The sequence below is a fragment of the Danio aesculapii genome, chromosome 8 (assembly GCF_903798145.1).
Source record: "Danio aesculapii chromosome 8, fDanAes4.1, whole genome shotgun sequence".
In the NCBI taxonomy this organism is placed as follows: domain Eukaryota; kingdom Metazoa; phylum Chordata; class Actinopteri; order Cypriniformes; family Danionidae; genus Danio; species Danio aesculapii.
In genome coordinates, this window is record NC_079442.1 from 18,355,234 (window position 1) to 18,370,949 (window position 15,716).

The window sequence follows — 15,716 nt, forward strand, 5'->3', positions numbered from 1 at the left end:
TAACGCATGTGATGTCACACATAACATGTCACAGTGTAAACATATTAACACAAAGGAATAACGCATGTGATGTCACACATAACATGTCACAGTGTAAACATATTAACACAAAGGAATAACGCATGTGATGTCACACATAACACATAACATGTCACAGTGTAAACATATTAACACAAAGGAATAACGCATGTGATATAACACATAACATGTCACAGTGTAAACATATTAACACAAAGGAATAACGCATGTGACGTCACATATAACACATAACATGTCACAGTGTAAACATATTAACACAAAGGAATAACGCATGTGATGTCACATATAACACATAACATATCACAGTGTAAACATATTAACACAAAGGAATAACGCATGTGATGTCACACATAACACATAACATGTCACAGTGTAAACATATTAACACAAAGGAATAACGCATGTGATGTCACACATAACATGTCACAGTGTAAACATATTAACACAAAGGAATAACGCATGTGATGTCACACATAACACATAACATGTCACAGTGTAAACATATTAACACAAAGGAATAACGCATGTGATATAACACATAACATGTCACAGTGTAAACATATTAACACAAAGGAATAACGCATGTGATGTCACATATAACACATAACATGTCACAGTGTAAACATATTAACACAAAGGAATAACGCATGTGATGTCACACATAACACATAACATGTCACAGTGTAAACATATTAACACAAAGGAATAACGCATGTGATATAACACATAACATGTCACAGTGTAAACATATTAACACAAAGGAATAACGCATGTGATGTCACATATAACACATAACATGTCACAGTGTAAACATATTAACACAAAGGAATAACGCATGTGATGTCACATATAACACATAACATGTCACAGTGTAAACATATTAACACAAAGGAATAACGCATGTGATGTCACATATAACACATAACATGTCACAGTGTAAACATATTAACACAAAGGAATAACGCATGTGATGTCACGTATAACACATAACATGTCACAGTGTAAACATATTAACACAAAGGAATAACGCATGTGATGTCACACATAACATGTCACAGTGTAAACATATTAACACAAAGGAATAACGCATGTGATGTCACACATAACATGTCACAGTGTAAACATATTAACACAAAGGAATAACGCATGTGATATAACACATAACATGTCACAGTGTAAACATATTAACACAAAGGAATAACGCATGTGACGTCACATATAACACATAACATGTCACAGTGTAAACATATTAACACAAAGGAATAACCCATGTGACGTCACATATAACACATAACATGTCACAGTGTAAACATATTAACACAAAGGAATAACCCATGTGACGTCACATATAACACATAACATGTCACAGTGTAAACATATTAACACAAAGGAATAACGCATGTGATGTCACACATAACATGTCACAGTGTAAACATATTAACACAAAGGAATAACGCATGTGATGTCACACATAACATGTCACAGTGTAAACATATTAACACAAAGGAATAACGCATGTGATGTCACACATAACACATAACATGTCACAGTGTAAACATATTAACACAAAGGAATAACGCATGTGATATAACACATAACATGTCACAGTGTAAACATATTAACACAAAGGAATAACGCATGTGATGTCACATATAACACATAACATGTCACAGTGTAAACATATTAACACAAAGGAATAACGCATGTGATATAACACATAACATGTCACAGTGTAAACATATTAACACAAAGGAATAACGCATGTGATGTCACATATAACACATAACATGTCACAGTGTAAACATATTAACACAAAGGAATAACGCATGTGATATAACACATAACATGTCACAGTGTAAACATATTAACACAAAGGAATAACGCATGTGATATAACACATAACATGTCACAGTGTAAACATATTAACACAAAGGAATAACGCATGTGACGTCACATATAACACATAACATGTCACAGTGTAAACATATTAACACAAAGGAATAACGCATGTGATGTCACATATAACACATAACATATCACAGTGTAAACATATTAACACAAAGGAATAACGCATGTGATGTCACACATAACACATAACATGTCACAGTGTAAACATATTAACACAAAGGAATAACGCATGTGATGTCACATATAACACATATAATGTCACAGTTTCTGGTAGAATGTCCCATAATTATCATCTTGATCATTTCCTAGGGAGCAAAGAATGCTGGCCCACATTTTTCACAGCAGGCATTCTTCCAGGCACTGGCATACAGCATGTGGGTCAAACATGGCCTGGGTTTGGCAGAGGTGGCACTGTCTTTAAGGTGGCACACAAGATTTGGGCCAGATTTAAAATGTAGTATTTGGCCCAGATGTTAAAAGTTGATATGTGGGCCACAGAAGTTTGGCCTGTGTTAACCCAAATTAAAAATATATTAAAAGTAGTTTTGAGTAAAGAAAAAAAATCTGTCAATCAGGTCTTCTTCGAGAAAAGGCATGCCCATATTGTGCCTAAAGCGCAATGCTTACTTGACCCAGATATGGTCCATGTTTGGCCCTTGTTTGAAAGCCAGACTTGGTCCAGTCATGTACTGTAATTCACTGCAGCATGTGGGCCAGAGCTGGGCCAGAAATTTTGCTACAGTATGTGGGTTGTGACCTACTTTATATAATTTCAGGAATTCTAAATTAAAACTTATCAACACAAAAGATGTAACACACAAATAACACACGTGATGTCACACATAACATGTCACAGTTTCAGATTAGATCAAACAAGAATTTCCAGTTTATGACCACAGTGGCAAAAAGGTGAAGATCCAACAGCTCTGACTGGACTTCTGTCAACAAACATGCTTGAAACATTCTGTGGAATAACATTTTTTATTTCATGTTTGATATACACTGAAGGCCAAAGTAAGTGAAATCTTCGAGAGAAACATGTAGTGTTATTTGTAATTAACAATGTAAAAAGCAACTTATTTATTATGAATATTTTATTCTAAATATATTAACTAAAAATGACAGTATTTGTATACTTTTTACTTTTTAGTTATTCTCATACAATTGCTTCATAAAGAGAGATGTAATTTTGTGTAGATACTATGCATTTCTGAAATTCTGAAACCTTTAGGTTATCCTGAATTTGGCTTCATTGAAACATGCAGTGGATCATCGTATGATAAAATTGTCTTCAATGTTGATACTGAAGAGGCTGCGTATTTTGACATAGAAGAGGGGAAACTAGTTATCACACTACCTGATATTGTATACACCTTTTTGGATGCAAATTCGGATTATTTTTTGAATGATCTAAACCTCGATGATGTTGGAATAACAGCTCTCTGCACAGAGATTTACCACAAGACACTCTCTTTTGATGCATCTCAAGAAACTGAACCTCTTGGTGAGATTTTTTTTTTACTCCACACAGCTGATATCTACTGTAAAAGACATCTGGTCTGAACATTTATCATTGCCAATTCAATACGAAGAATCTGTAATGTCCAAATATTTTTTCATATAAAATTCAAACACAGGAAACTAAAATAATAAATGCAAAAAAGTATTATATTATCTTCCAGAACCCCCCTGGACCTCACTTTACCCCAGAAATGATGTCAAGTTAAATGTCAACAACACTCTGATCTGTCATGTGACTGGATTTTTCCCTCCGCCAGTCAGAGTGTTGTGGACCAAGAACAATGTGAATGTGACAGATGGATCCACTATTAGCAGATATTACCCTAACAAAGATGCAACAATGAATGTCTTTTCTCGACTGAGCGTCATTCCTGAAGAAGGAGACATTTATAGCTGTTCTGTAGAGCACAAAGCTCTTCAACAACCTCAGACCAGAACATGGGGTGAGTGTTTATTTAACAATCACAATTTCACACATAAGTTCTGAGACACATGATGAATTTCCCAAATGTTTGTGTGCAGATGTGGAGGTAAAGCAGCCCAGCATTGGTCCATCAGTGTTCTGTGGAGTTGGTCTTGCTCTTGGGCTGCTGGGTTTTGCCACTGGAGTCATTTTTATTGCCAAAGGCAAAAAATGGATATAATTATACATTAGTCAACATTAGAGATGCAAAACCATTAATCAAAGTTGTCCTAAAACTATTGAACAACACCCATTTTTGAAAAATATTTTGATCCACTTAAAATGTTGATTACTAAATATTGATGTAAGAACACATGTACTGTATTTCTGGACTTACACTGTAAAAAATGCGATGACAAAAATCATGACACATGCATTTTTGTTACTTCAAGGTATTTCAATAAAGTTAATCAGGCTTCAACTATTTTTAAGTTATATGATATATGTAATTATATATATGATTTTTTTTTGTCAATTTGACAGACGTATATTGACATGGCTAGAAAAACTAAAAACTAAAGGAAAAGGAATGTGGCAAGAATTTTTACAGTGCCGTTGTCATATACAAATAGCATATATATTTGCATTGCAAATTGAAAAAAAATAAATAAACCTGTTTCTCTGCATAATCTGCGTCATATCTGCTTTATGAAATAATATTAACTCCCCCGCAGGGAACTCAACGCTGCGTCTGTTAGGAGACGCTGTGGGATACAATCCCTCTCTTATAAACTCCTGAAGCACAGGTGAAATCAATCCAATTTAATTGGCGGGACGTGCCGTGTGTGTGTGTGTGTGTGTTCTTGTATACATGGTTTACAGGGTAAAACACCAGGTTTACAGGGTAACCATGGTATAGAGGGACACATCCGTGACCCTGTAATTCTGAGACCCACTATGTTGTTTTATGACTCCTAATAAAGCCCCTTATTAGTTTTTTAGGCATTTGAAAAATTGACCCTACATACCACGATGTGCGTGTGTATAAATTTTACAACTGTCCCCTTAAACCATGATGTGATGTTTTCATACAATACAATTTCCCAGGAAATTTTACAACTGTCCCTATTAACCATGATGTGATGTTTACAATTTCCTGGGAAATTTCCCTTTTCTAATGAATAGCATTTTTAAGGGTCTAAACGTGCTCGAAAACTCACAAAACTTTGCACACACACCAAAAGTGGCAAACATTTACGTTTGATATGGGCTTCGGAAGTGGGTGTGGCAAAATGGCTCAACAGCGCTACCTATGTGCGTTTGACAGAGTAGCCCCCGAGCTACGTTTCACCCACACGTATGAAAATTAACACACAAATCAAACATGCCAAAACCTACAAAAAAGTGTCTTGAAGCGAAATCCAAAAGTGAACAGGAAGTGGGATATTTTTAAATTCCTTTTCAAAAAAGTGCAGGTTTTGCCATTTCCAGGCGTTGTATTTTAACAAACTCCTCCTAGGGATTTTATCAGATCGACACCAAAATTGGCTTTTGTCATCTAAAGGCCTTAGCGATGATAAATTGTAAAGATCTAGAGTTTTCGTAGAAGGGCGTGTCCGTGGTGACCTCACAAACTTTGATGTTTCACCACGAAACAGGAAGTTGTTATAACTCAGACATGCATTGTCTGATCTGTCTCAAAATTCACTTGTTTGATAACAGTCCTGACCTGAACACGTTTACATGCCAATATCCAGTTACAGTTATAGCGCCACCTGCTGGCAACATTAAATGAAATGTTTTACACTGTAACAAACTCCTCCAAGCAAGTTCTGTTAGTATAATCCAAAGGCCTTTGTGATGATTAATTGTGAAGATCTAGAGTTTTAGCCAAAGGCCGTGTCCGTGGCAGACTGACAATGTTCAGTGCTTCGCCACTGTGGAGGAAGTACTTATAATTCAGCCACACAATGTCTGTCAGTCATAGCGCCACCCTTTCATTGCAAATCATTGCCACAGCGAGGTCCTTTTCATCACTACTTGCAGCTTTATTTATATTTATTTATTAATTAATTAACTTTTCTTAGTTTCTGATTTATCAGGGGTCGCCACAGCGGAATGATCCACCAACTACTCTGGCATATGTTATACACAGTAGATCCCCTTCCAGCCGCAACTCAGTACTGGGAAACACCCCTACACTCTCTCAATCTCACACATGCCCATACACTACAGCCAGTTTATTCTGTTAATTCATTCTGATGTGGCAACCCCTGATAAATCAGGGACTAAGCCGAAGGAAAGTGAATGAATGAATAATTTTAGTTCTTTTTGAAAACAATATTGATCATGCTGCTCCATTTGTACCCTGTGCTTGTTTTGAATATTACATGATAATATTACAACTATTTATCAGCAATTGCCCACAAGTACAGCAATTGTATACTGTTTTGAACGGAGGACAATCAGAAAGATGATAATTTATTTTCCCCATAGAGTATTTTGTTTCATTGTTTCCTAACCATGTCACCTCAAAGGAATCTCCACAGCCATTGTGAAATGCATTCCACTTCAAGTGAATGAGGGAATCTTACATGGACATACCCTCGACCCCTCGAGCGAATCTGCTTAAAATCTACACTCCAGAACCTGCATGTCACAGAATGCAATGCAATTGTGACATCACAACAGTGTAGATTCCAGTGCTCAAGGGTTTAGGCCAGTGGTTCTCAAACTTTTTTCACCTCAGAAAAATAAATGTCAGCATAGCATAGCAGACCTAATTAAGCTGCCACATTACTGCGCAGTTCAAAAACAAGGCAGATTAATTCCTATTATTAAGAATAGTTATTATTGTCAGCTACTTTAAACATTAGAAATAATTTGAATATTAACTGTACTTAAAAAAAAAAAATAAATAAAAAATTTAAAGTTTAAATTAAAATGTGCTTTTAAAAATGTATCAAAAATGGCTCTGTACTTGAAAAGTCAAAAAAATGAACTGCTGTACTTAAATGTAAAATATTAACATGTAGTAGCTTATTCATCAAAACCTGGAAATGTTTTTTGATAAATTTTGAAATATATGTTGCATGTACATATACATATTTGTATACCTTTGAAATTTAAACATTAACTTGTATTTTAATACTATTTGGAATTGCATAATTAAATAAGAAATTAGATATGCTTATTGAGGGTCATTAAGAGTATGTGTGTCAGAAAAGTGAGTGTTTAAATGCATAAATACACTGCTTGACCAACTCATACGTGCACCATTTCCATGATTTGGTGCAAATAAGATTACTTTAAGTGAACTGTGAAGTTTGCGTTAACCGCACACCAACCACTGTTTTCAGGCAGACACGGGTATGGTTTGTGGTTCCTCCTGTGCACACAGAAACTAACTTTAATTATTTTCCACCTCTAAGCTTCAAGCATGGCAAAATTGCTTGAGTCTATCTTCTGTGTCTCACACCATTTAAATCACATGTGAATTAATAAGCCTAAATCTGAGGAAGTAAAAAAATTGATTGGAACAACAAACCCTCATTTGGATGATGGTAGGTCTTTCCAGCCAGCTTTTGAAACCAAGTCCATTTGGGGGATGGTTGGTCATTCTAAGGTCCAGACGGCCGGTGGCGATGCTCACCGGTGTAGTTGACTAGACCCAGGCCCCAACCCACCAAGCCATGCCTGACGGGAGACTGCCTTTCCGGGACGTCCTGCGCCTGGAGGTACTTGTCTGACAACGATTGTCTCTGACCTGCCATCAGGTTTTTGGAGAAGGTGAAAAAAAGAGGGCTTTGCGGTTCAACGAACCAGGGGGTCAGTGGCCAAGCCGTTGACCCGAACTGATGCGTCCGTTTCCCGCATGCCTCCGGCCGCGCATCCTTGGGTCATGGGAAAGAAGCAGGGGGTCAGTGGCCAAGCCGTTGACCCGAACTGATGCGTCCGTTTCCCGCATGCCTCCGGCCGCGCATCCTTGGGTCATGGGAAAGAAGCAGGGGGTCAGTGGCCAAGCCGTTGGCCCAAACTGATGCGTCCATTTCCCGCATGCATCTGGCCGAGTGTCCTTGGGTCATGGGAAAGAAGCAGGGGTTCAGTAGCCAAGCCGTTGGCCCGAACTGATGCGTCCGTTCCCCGCATGCCTCCGGCCACGCGTCCTTGGGTCTTGGGAAAGAAGCAGGGGGTCAGTAGCCAAGCCGTTGGCCCGAACTGATGCGTCCGTTTCCCACATGCCTCCGGCCGCACGTCCTTGGATCATAGGAAAGAAGCAGGGGGTCAATGGTCAGGCTGGCTGACCGAACTGATGCGTCCATTTCCCGCATGCCTCCAGCCGCGCGTCCTTGGGTCATGGGAAAGAAGCAGGGGGTCAGTGGCCAAGCCGTTGGCCCAAACTTATGCATCCATTTCCCGCATGCCTCTGCCCGAGTGTCCTTGGGTCATGGGAAAGAAGCAGGGGGTCAGTAGCCAAGCCGTTGATCCAAACTGATGCATCCGCTTCCCGCATGCCTCCGGCCGGGCGTCCTTGGGTCATATGAAAGAAGCAGGGGGTCAATGGTCAGGCTGGCTGCCCGAACTGTTGCGTCCATTTCCCGCATGCCTACGGCCACTCATCCTTGGGTCATGCGAAAGAAGCAGGGGGTCAGTGGCCAAGTGGAAAAAGGGAAATAAAAAGCAGCACAAAAAAGTCCCCACTGCTGGCACAGTAAAGCTGCCTAAAACGGTGCGATGTTCCTTGGAGAAAAATCCACCAAAAGACTTGAAGGTATCGCTCTTCCCCTTTAAGAGGGAGGGATCACCAGCATCAATGACGTGGAAGTGGTGGACGCCTCGTCCGCCATCTTTTAAGCTGCTCCACGCGGCGTGTGGGTCTCTTTCCCTCCAGCCTTGGTCTTTAACGGTTATGGCCGAATGTGCACTCTACTTCAACGTCTACGGCCGGCTCTCACCGCACCTGTCCGCGGTCCACAAGGTGTCAAACGCGCATGAGAAGAACCTTTTGCTGGGGCTCGCCGCTGACTGCGTGGAGACGTGGAAGACGGTGTGCCCGGTGGCCGGCTGTCGAAGGACGCCGGCCCGCCTAGACAGACACCTAAAGCAGCACGCCGAGCTCTCCGTCTCGGCCAGGAAAGAGGCCATGGGGCGAGCGAAGTGTCGGAAAGTGGCTCGAGAGTTGCGGTGATTGCAGTCCACTCAACCGATGGTACCCGTGGTGTCTCGGCTGGCATCGTCCTCAGAAGAGGAACGGGTACCAGACGGCCCAGAAGCCGAGTGTCCGTGCGCCGACCCCCGCTGCAGGCTCGCTACGGAGCGCATACAGGCCCAGCTTTCAGACCTCCGCAAGCAGGTGGACAAGGTGAGGTCCACCCAGCTCGAATTCACCTGCCATTATTGAGAGTTGAGGAGGGGGGAAGAGGGGAGGAAGAGCAGGCGGGCAAGCTCGTCTCCTGCACCGCCAGCACCATCCCCCGACCCGGCCCCCGCGCGAGGGTCAGCCTCCGGGCCTCTGGAAGCCTACGATCCAACAAAGTATCTGTACCTGGACCAGGCCTGCGCCCTGAGTTGAGTATGGTTATGGCACTTTTCTGTTGGGCTGCTGGGGGTATGTCATCAAGGCTGACTTTTGACTTTCGTCCCCGTTCTGCAGACCTGCTTTTGGAAGAGTTTGAGGGTTTCCAATTGGGAAGCGAGCCCACTGGCCGTCTGCAGAACAACGTCGCCTCCAAAATGGCGAGGGTCAAGGCCTTCCTAGGCTACATGACGAAAGGCCACGCGGACCCAGAAACCTTGTCTTTCCTCAACCAACCGGCGCGCATCCGAGCTTGGTCTGCTCTGCTGGGCCAAACGGGCATGGCCGAACCCACGAGGCAGCACTACCTGAAGAATGTAACACAGTTCCTAGATTATCTCTCTGAAACCCCGCCGGCCTCCTGCCGCCTCTCCAGCACCACCCTGGTGCTGGTTCGCAGGGAGCTTTGAGCTCTCATTCGCGGCATACGCCGCCGCGTCGTGGTACACGAGGTAAGAAACAAGCAGGCAAAAGAAGGCCGACTCATCTCCAAAGCCACCCTGCTACGCTGTCACCGGACCGCTGGAAGAAAAATCCCTGCCCTTCTAGGTGAGTGTTCGGTTCGCCGGTCGGCGTTTCCACCACCACTTGTGGAAACGCTGACCTTTCTGTTCTTCCCTCTTCTGCTCCGGGGTGCCAGCAGCTCTTGGTCAAACGAGCCACGTCAGCGTACCCCCCTTAACCCCCGAACAGAGAACGGGGGTTAAGGGGGGTACGCTGCTGACGTGGCTCGTTTGACCGAGAGCTGCTGGCGCACCGGAGCAGAGTATCTTTTTGCCTTTGGGCACCAGCGGCTATCGCTAAGTTAAACCATTCGTGATGTAACAAGGTTTGTTGGAAAAGTCTAATCCCTTACTGCCTTCCATCAGATGGCCTCAAGTCCAGCCCAGACACCAGACAGCAGTGGCGCTTCTATGGTTTTCTGACCGGCTACCTGACCTCCATCACAGGCCATCGCTGTGGGGTCTTCCAGAACCTGACAATCCAGGAGGTCGAGTAGGCCTCCAGAAGCCCGGACGAGTCTGCCTATGTCATTAACGTGAGTTTAACTTTGCGGGTGGGGGCCACCAGTGGTAGGCACTCACTCATCTTCTCTCAGCTTGTCCAGATCACCACGGATAAGACAAACAGAGCCTTCAGCGCGGCCCAGTTGTCTCTAAACAAGGAGGAATACAGCTGGTTCCGGAGTTTCTTGCAGCTGCAGGCTAGCCTCCCCGGGGGGAGCCAGGCCTCCTATTTTTTTTGTACTTCTAGACCCAGTCCCTGTCGAACCCTGAACAAATATTTTCAATCTGCGTGGACCAGCATGGGGCTTCCCGGAAAGCCCACCTTCACTGACGTCCGAACTGCCATCAAGACGCACGTGAGTATCTATGCAGTACCCCCCCCCCCCCCCCCTCCCAAACCCCCCCCCCTGTGACCCCCATGACTGCCAGCGGCTTTCACCCCAAAAAGTTTCTGTCTGTCTGTCTCTGACACAGGCAAAGAATTCATTCTTCCGAGGATCGCAGGAAGGTGGCGCAATTCATGTGCCATGACACTTCAACCTCATAAGTTCTATGCACTTCAACTCTGCCCTCTCCAAGCACGTGAGCGCCGCAGACTCTTTGAGAGGGCCTTGGTGGAGGAGGAGGAGGCAGCGGGCAGAGAACGCCACTCAAGGAAGGGGCGCAAGAGGACAGAGAGTCCCGGGTCACCCCTGGTAAATCAGTTCCTTTTTGACATGGACCTCAACAGAGGGACGTGTGGTGTTAGCTAACTGGCCTTTCTGTATCTCTTCTCCAGGAGGGAACTAGCAGGAGGATGCTGCCATGGCAGCCTTCAATGGGGAATGGATAAAGGTCATACGGTGTTCAGTGTCTTTATTATTCCTCTATCTGTGTGGTGAAAAATAGCTTCAATCGGGACAAATGATCCCTGTCTCCTGTGTTAAAAGTGTCGCATGGGACGCCAGGGTCCAGGTTCAGCCTTGGTTGATAGCCCATCGGGACAAATGATCCCTTTTTCAGCACAAAGAGGTGCCAGGCTGGACGAGACTTTCCAGCTCTGCGCCGGCGTTGAATGGCCATATGGCCAAATCTGGGTATTTGCAGGCGTCTCCCAGGACGGCTTGGTCCTTTGGGCTGCATAAAGAGGTCGGAAGAGGGCTGCCCAAAAGCGGGGGTTAACTTCTGATAGGTAATTAACTAAATCAAAAGCCAGTCTGCTTTACAAAACAAATTTTATATTTCTAAAACACACATTATTTTACACAACTACAAACACATTTAACACATTTATAATATTTTTTTCCAATGAGGTAGCATGGGGAGTTTGTAGTAACTAAAATGCCAACACAACAGCACAGGGGTGCATTTCCAAAACAACAACATAACTCGTGGCTGAACTATCATAGTACAATGCATCATTTGGGAAAAGAACGATATAGTGACGAGTGTTTCCCAAAACTTTACTTGCTCTGTCGCAGATCAATCATTTGAACTACATTAGTTGTAAAGTAAAATGTCCATAATGATGCTCTAAATGGGATGGAGTAACAACTACTTTCAAGAAAATCCCCATAACTTTATTTCTTTGTGCAAACTCTAACTCATATTCTAATGTTATATATAAATCGTCACATTAATAATTAAAATTTATAGTGGGCTATTTATTGAGAAATAAAATAAAAAAACAATATCCTACTTAATAATAATAATTATATATATATATATATATATATATATATATATATATATATATATATATATATATATATATATATATATATATATATATATATATTAGCCGAATTAATATTATTATTTTTTATATTTCCCAGATAATGTTTAACAGAGTCTGATAATATTTTTTTCTTCTGGAGAAAGTCTTGTTTGTTTTATTTCGGCTAGAATAAAAGCATTTTAATTTTTTTAAAAACCATTTTAAGTTCAAAATTATTAGCCCCTTTAAGCTATTTTTTTTCGTCTACAGAACAAACCATCATTATACAATAACTTGTGGTTTGAGCCTCGGCTGGGTCAGTTGGGATTTCTGTGTGGAGTTTGCATGTTCTCCTCGTGTTGGCATGATTTCCTCTGGGTGCTCCGGTTTCCCCCACAGTTCAAACACATGCAATATAGGTGATTTGGGTAAGCTAAATTATCCATAGTATATGTGTGTGAATGAGAGTGTATGGATGTTTCCCAGTGCTTTACTGCGTAAAACATATGCTGGATAAATGGTGGTTCATTCCACTGTGGCAACCCCAGATTAATAAAGAGACAGCCGAAAAATGAATGAATGATTATGCATAGTAGATGCTGACAGATGTTTGATATCTCTGCCTCTGCTGATTTCACTATTGCACATGTTACATACAGTATCACTGTTTTATCTGCTGCACCACTGACTGTAAAATTCTTCCACAAAGAACTAGAGCAAGTTTTTTTTGGGGCTGGTGGAGGACCAAGAATGACTCAGCAGCAGCCTCACTCTTATCTATTTGGGTGCCTAAAAGTTGACGGGAAGCTATGCTAAGGTTAACTAGCTTAGCATATATCTTGCTGTCTGCAAATGACAGTAATTTAAACGTACCATAAAACTCCTAGAGCATACAATTCGACACAACTACATAAGCATCGTTTTAACCTTTATAACCGAACGTTAACGTTACTCTGTCAACAGTCTATTGTGTGTTTTTTTTTTTTACAGTCTATTGTCTTAATTACCGCGCTAACAGAGCTAACTTACGTAAATAGAGAGCAACAGGTTGCAGACGTCAATAATGCAGCGTAATGGAATAATATACCGATCAAACTTCGCTTTAAGTACGCTACAAGTTTATAAACTGCCTCTGGAACCCAGTTCAGATACAAAAATTTATTTAACAAAAATAGTAATGCAGAAAAGTATTTTTCGCTCTGCCAAGCCTTCTCTGTTGCTGTGTGGAGCAGCAGCCTGCGTCAGTCACCTTTTGCCCCACCCCGCCCCCTGAACGTCTCACTCACTCATTCACGCGGGCATGCACTGTGGTCTCATGAGGAAACGCAGGTTTTTGATATAATGTTTTTATGAACATAAAGAAACTCAGAGTCCGCATAATTCTTGCCAATTCAGAGTTTTATTGAATAATTCCATCACAATAAACCTCATCCAAGTTCATTTTGCTATACAGCATTTTCCCTCCCTGACAGAATACCCCACAGTTTAAATGTGACAAATGCCCTCATGATTGTAATATCAAAACAAAAGCAAGTAATACAATGTTAAAAATAAAGAAGTTATCTTTAACATTGAGAATAACCCTGCCTGTCATTGTTCTGAACACTGCTTTAAACCCTAGATAAATGAATTATTTTATTTTATAGTTATAAAATCCAGGCAGCATGGTTTCTCAGAGGGTAGCAAAATCACCTCACAGCAAGAAGGCCGCTGGTTTGAGCCCCAGCTGGGTCAGTTTGCATATCTGTGTGGAGTTTGCATGTTCTCCCCGTGTTCGCATGATGCTACAGTGCCGTGTTCCTCTGGGTGCTCCGGTTTCCCCCACAAGTCCAATAACATGTGGTATAGGTGAACTGAATAAACAAACTTGTCCGTAGTGTATGTGTGTGAATGAGTGTGTGTAGGGATGTTTCCCAGTGATGGGTTGCAGCTGGAAGGGCATCCGCTGCGTAAAACATGCTGGATAAGTTGGCGGTTCATTCTGCTGTGGCGACCCCCAGATTAATAAAGGAATGAATGAGTTATGAAATCCAAAGCATGTTTTGCACCACTTTACATTTGTGTTGGCAAATATTGTTGTAGTAGCCTATAGTAGTGTTAGATTTATACAACTAGATGCTTAGCAATAATGCTTTGCGCAATAACGGAGCAGATTAAGTTTCAAGGCTTTAGCGCTAAATACATAGTAAAAAGTAAACAATCTACTTGAAAAATGCTTGTAAACATAACTAATTTGGGCAAATTTGTAAATCTTTCTAGATTTTACTGTGTTATGTGAACTTTAAGATGGATCCAGTGGTTAAACGGAAAGAACTTAGCTATACTGACTTTTACAAGTAAGTTTGACTAAAGGCTGGAGCTGTTTGATTTTTTTTGTGTTGCTTCAGCAGTATCGCACTTTGGTCAGCAGGTAATATCTGCACACGCTCAGACAAAAGGCGAATTCACGCTTTTTATGGGATTCAAACGTCCAGTACTCGTCTTGTGTTGTAGTGACCAATACAAGTAAACAACTACATAAAGCAATAGTAAGTTGTATCTGCTCAAAGTTGGTGAACTAATTTGCTTATTAAATTTGAGGCAATCAGTTTCCACAAGTTATTTAGCCAAGAAAATTCAGCTTGATACTTTTTGCATTGTAGGACAGAAAATGTGGCTATAAACTTGATAGTACAATCAGCGATGAGCTTTAACTTGCGTTAATTATAAACAGCATGAAACATGAAGCAAAAAAACAAACCATGGATTTCTTTCACCCGGTTATAAGACCTAAATGTTCCTACAGTATTTCAAGTATGAAAAGCCCTTAGTTTATGTGCTGTAAACCAGTGGTTTTCAAACTGGAGGTCGCAGAATAATTTCAAGGGGTCGCGAGAGTGATTTAAAAATTGTGTAATTTTCAGTGATTATAATAAATATTTTTCAGTATTACAAGTGAAAGCTAATATTTTCAGATTTTTAAAAAGACATTACTGATTCATAAAGTATTTAGGACACATTTCGGCAGAATGCATCTATGTACTTGAAACGCAGCGCTCAGGAACAGTTTAAAACAGTTGTCATGTCAACTTGCCGCAGTAAGCAAAGACTTCAACGCTTGCCCCGCCTTCGCGCTCTTCTTATTGGCCCACTGCTCTAAGAACTGAACACAAATGATTGGTTAAAATCAGCTGTCAATCACTCAGTCAACGCCTTCTGTCTTCAGATAAGAGGAGCTACAACCGCGAAAATGTAAAGCGCTGAAGATGAGAATGAAAACAACACTGACAGATTTTGTCTTAGAAACACCTAAAGCTACAAATAATGGCACATCTGATTACTGATCATGTGCTGAATGTTATAAAATAACTAAAGCGTTCACTGTAAAGTATGTGGGACGGAATTTTCAGGTAACTGTTTGCCACATCTACACATTTTAAGCACAATAGGTTCTATTTAATCCTTCAGTTAATCGCCAGACGCTGTCAGCCGTACAAGTGGCAGCTATATGTAAAATTTAACATCACGTACACCATCGCAAAAGGGCTTGCACTGACTAAGATTAAACTAATATTGCAGCTCATTAAA

General features: G+C 41.4%; 1 protein-coding gene across 1 annotated transcript; it reads left to right on the forward strand.

Annotated features, from left to right (window-relative positions):
* Window positions 1-2,883: 2,883 nt before the first annotated feature.
* LOC130234034 (H-2 class II histocompatibility antigen, A-U alpha chain) lies at window positions 2,884-4,175 on the forward strand. Its single transcript, XM_056464310.1, has 4 exons — window positions 2,884-2,961; window positions 3,179-3,451; window positions 3,630-3,911; window positions 3,991-4,175. Exons 1-4 carry the CDS (start codon window positions 2,898-2,900, stop codon window positions 4,110-4,112), a joined length of 741 nt encoding a protein of 246 aa, XP_056320285.1. The 5' UTR covers window positions 2,884-2,897; the 3' UTR covers window positions 4,113-4,175.
* Window positions 4,176-15,716: the final 11,541 nt, after the last annotated feature.

Coding starts and splice junctions, on each gene's coding strand:
- LOC130234034 (XM_056464310.1), top strand. CDS start 2,898: ATGCTTGAAACATTCTGTGGAATAACATTTTTTATTTCATGTTTGATA. Junction 2,962..3,178: donor GATATACACTGAAGGCCAAA/GTAAGTGAAATC, acceptor TGAAACCTTTAG/GTTATCCTGAATTTGGCTTC. Junction 3,452..3,629: donor TCAAGAAACTGAACCTCTTG/GTGAGATTTTTT, acceptor ATTATCTTCCAG/AACCCCCCTGGACCTCACTT.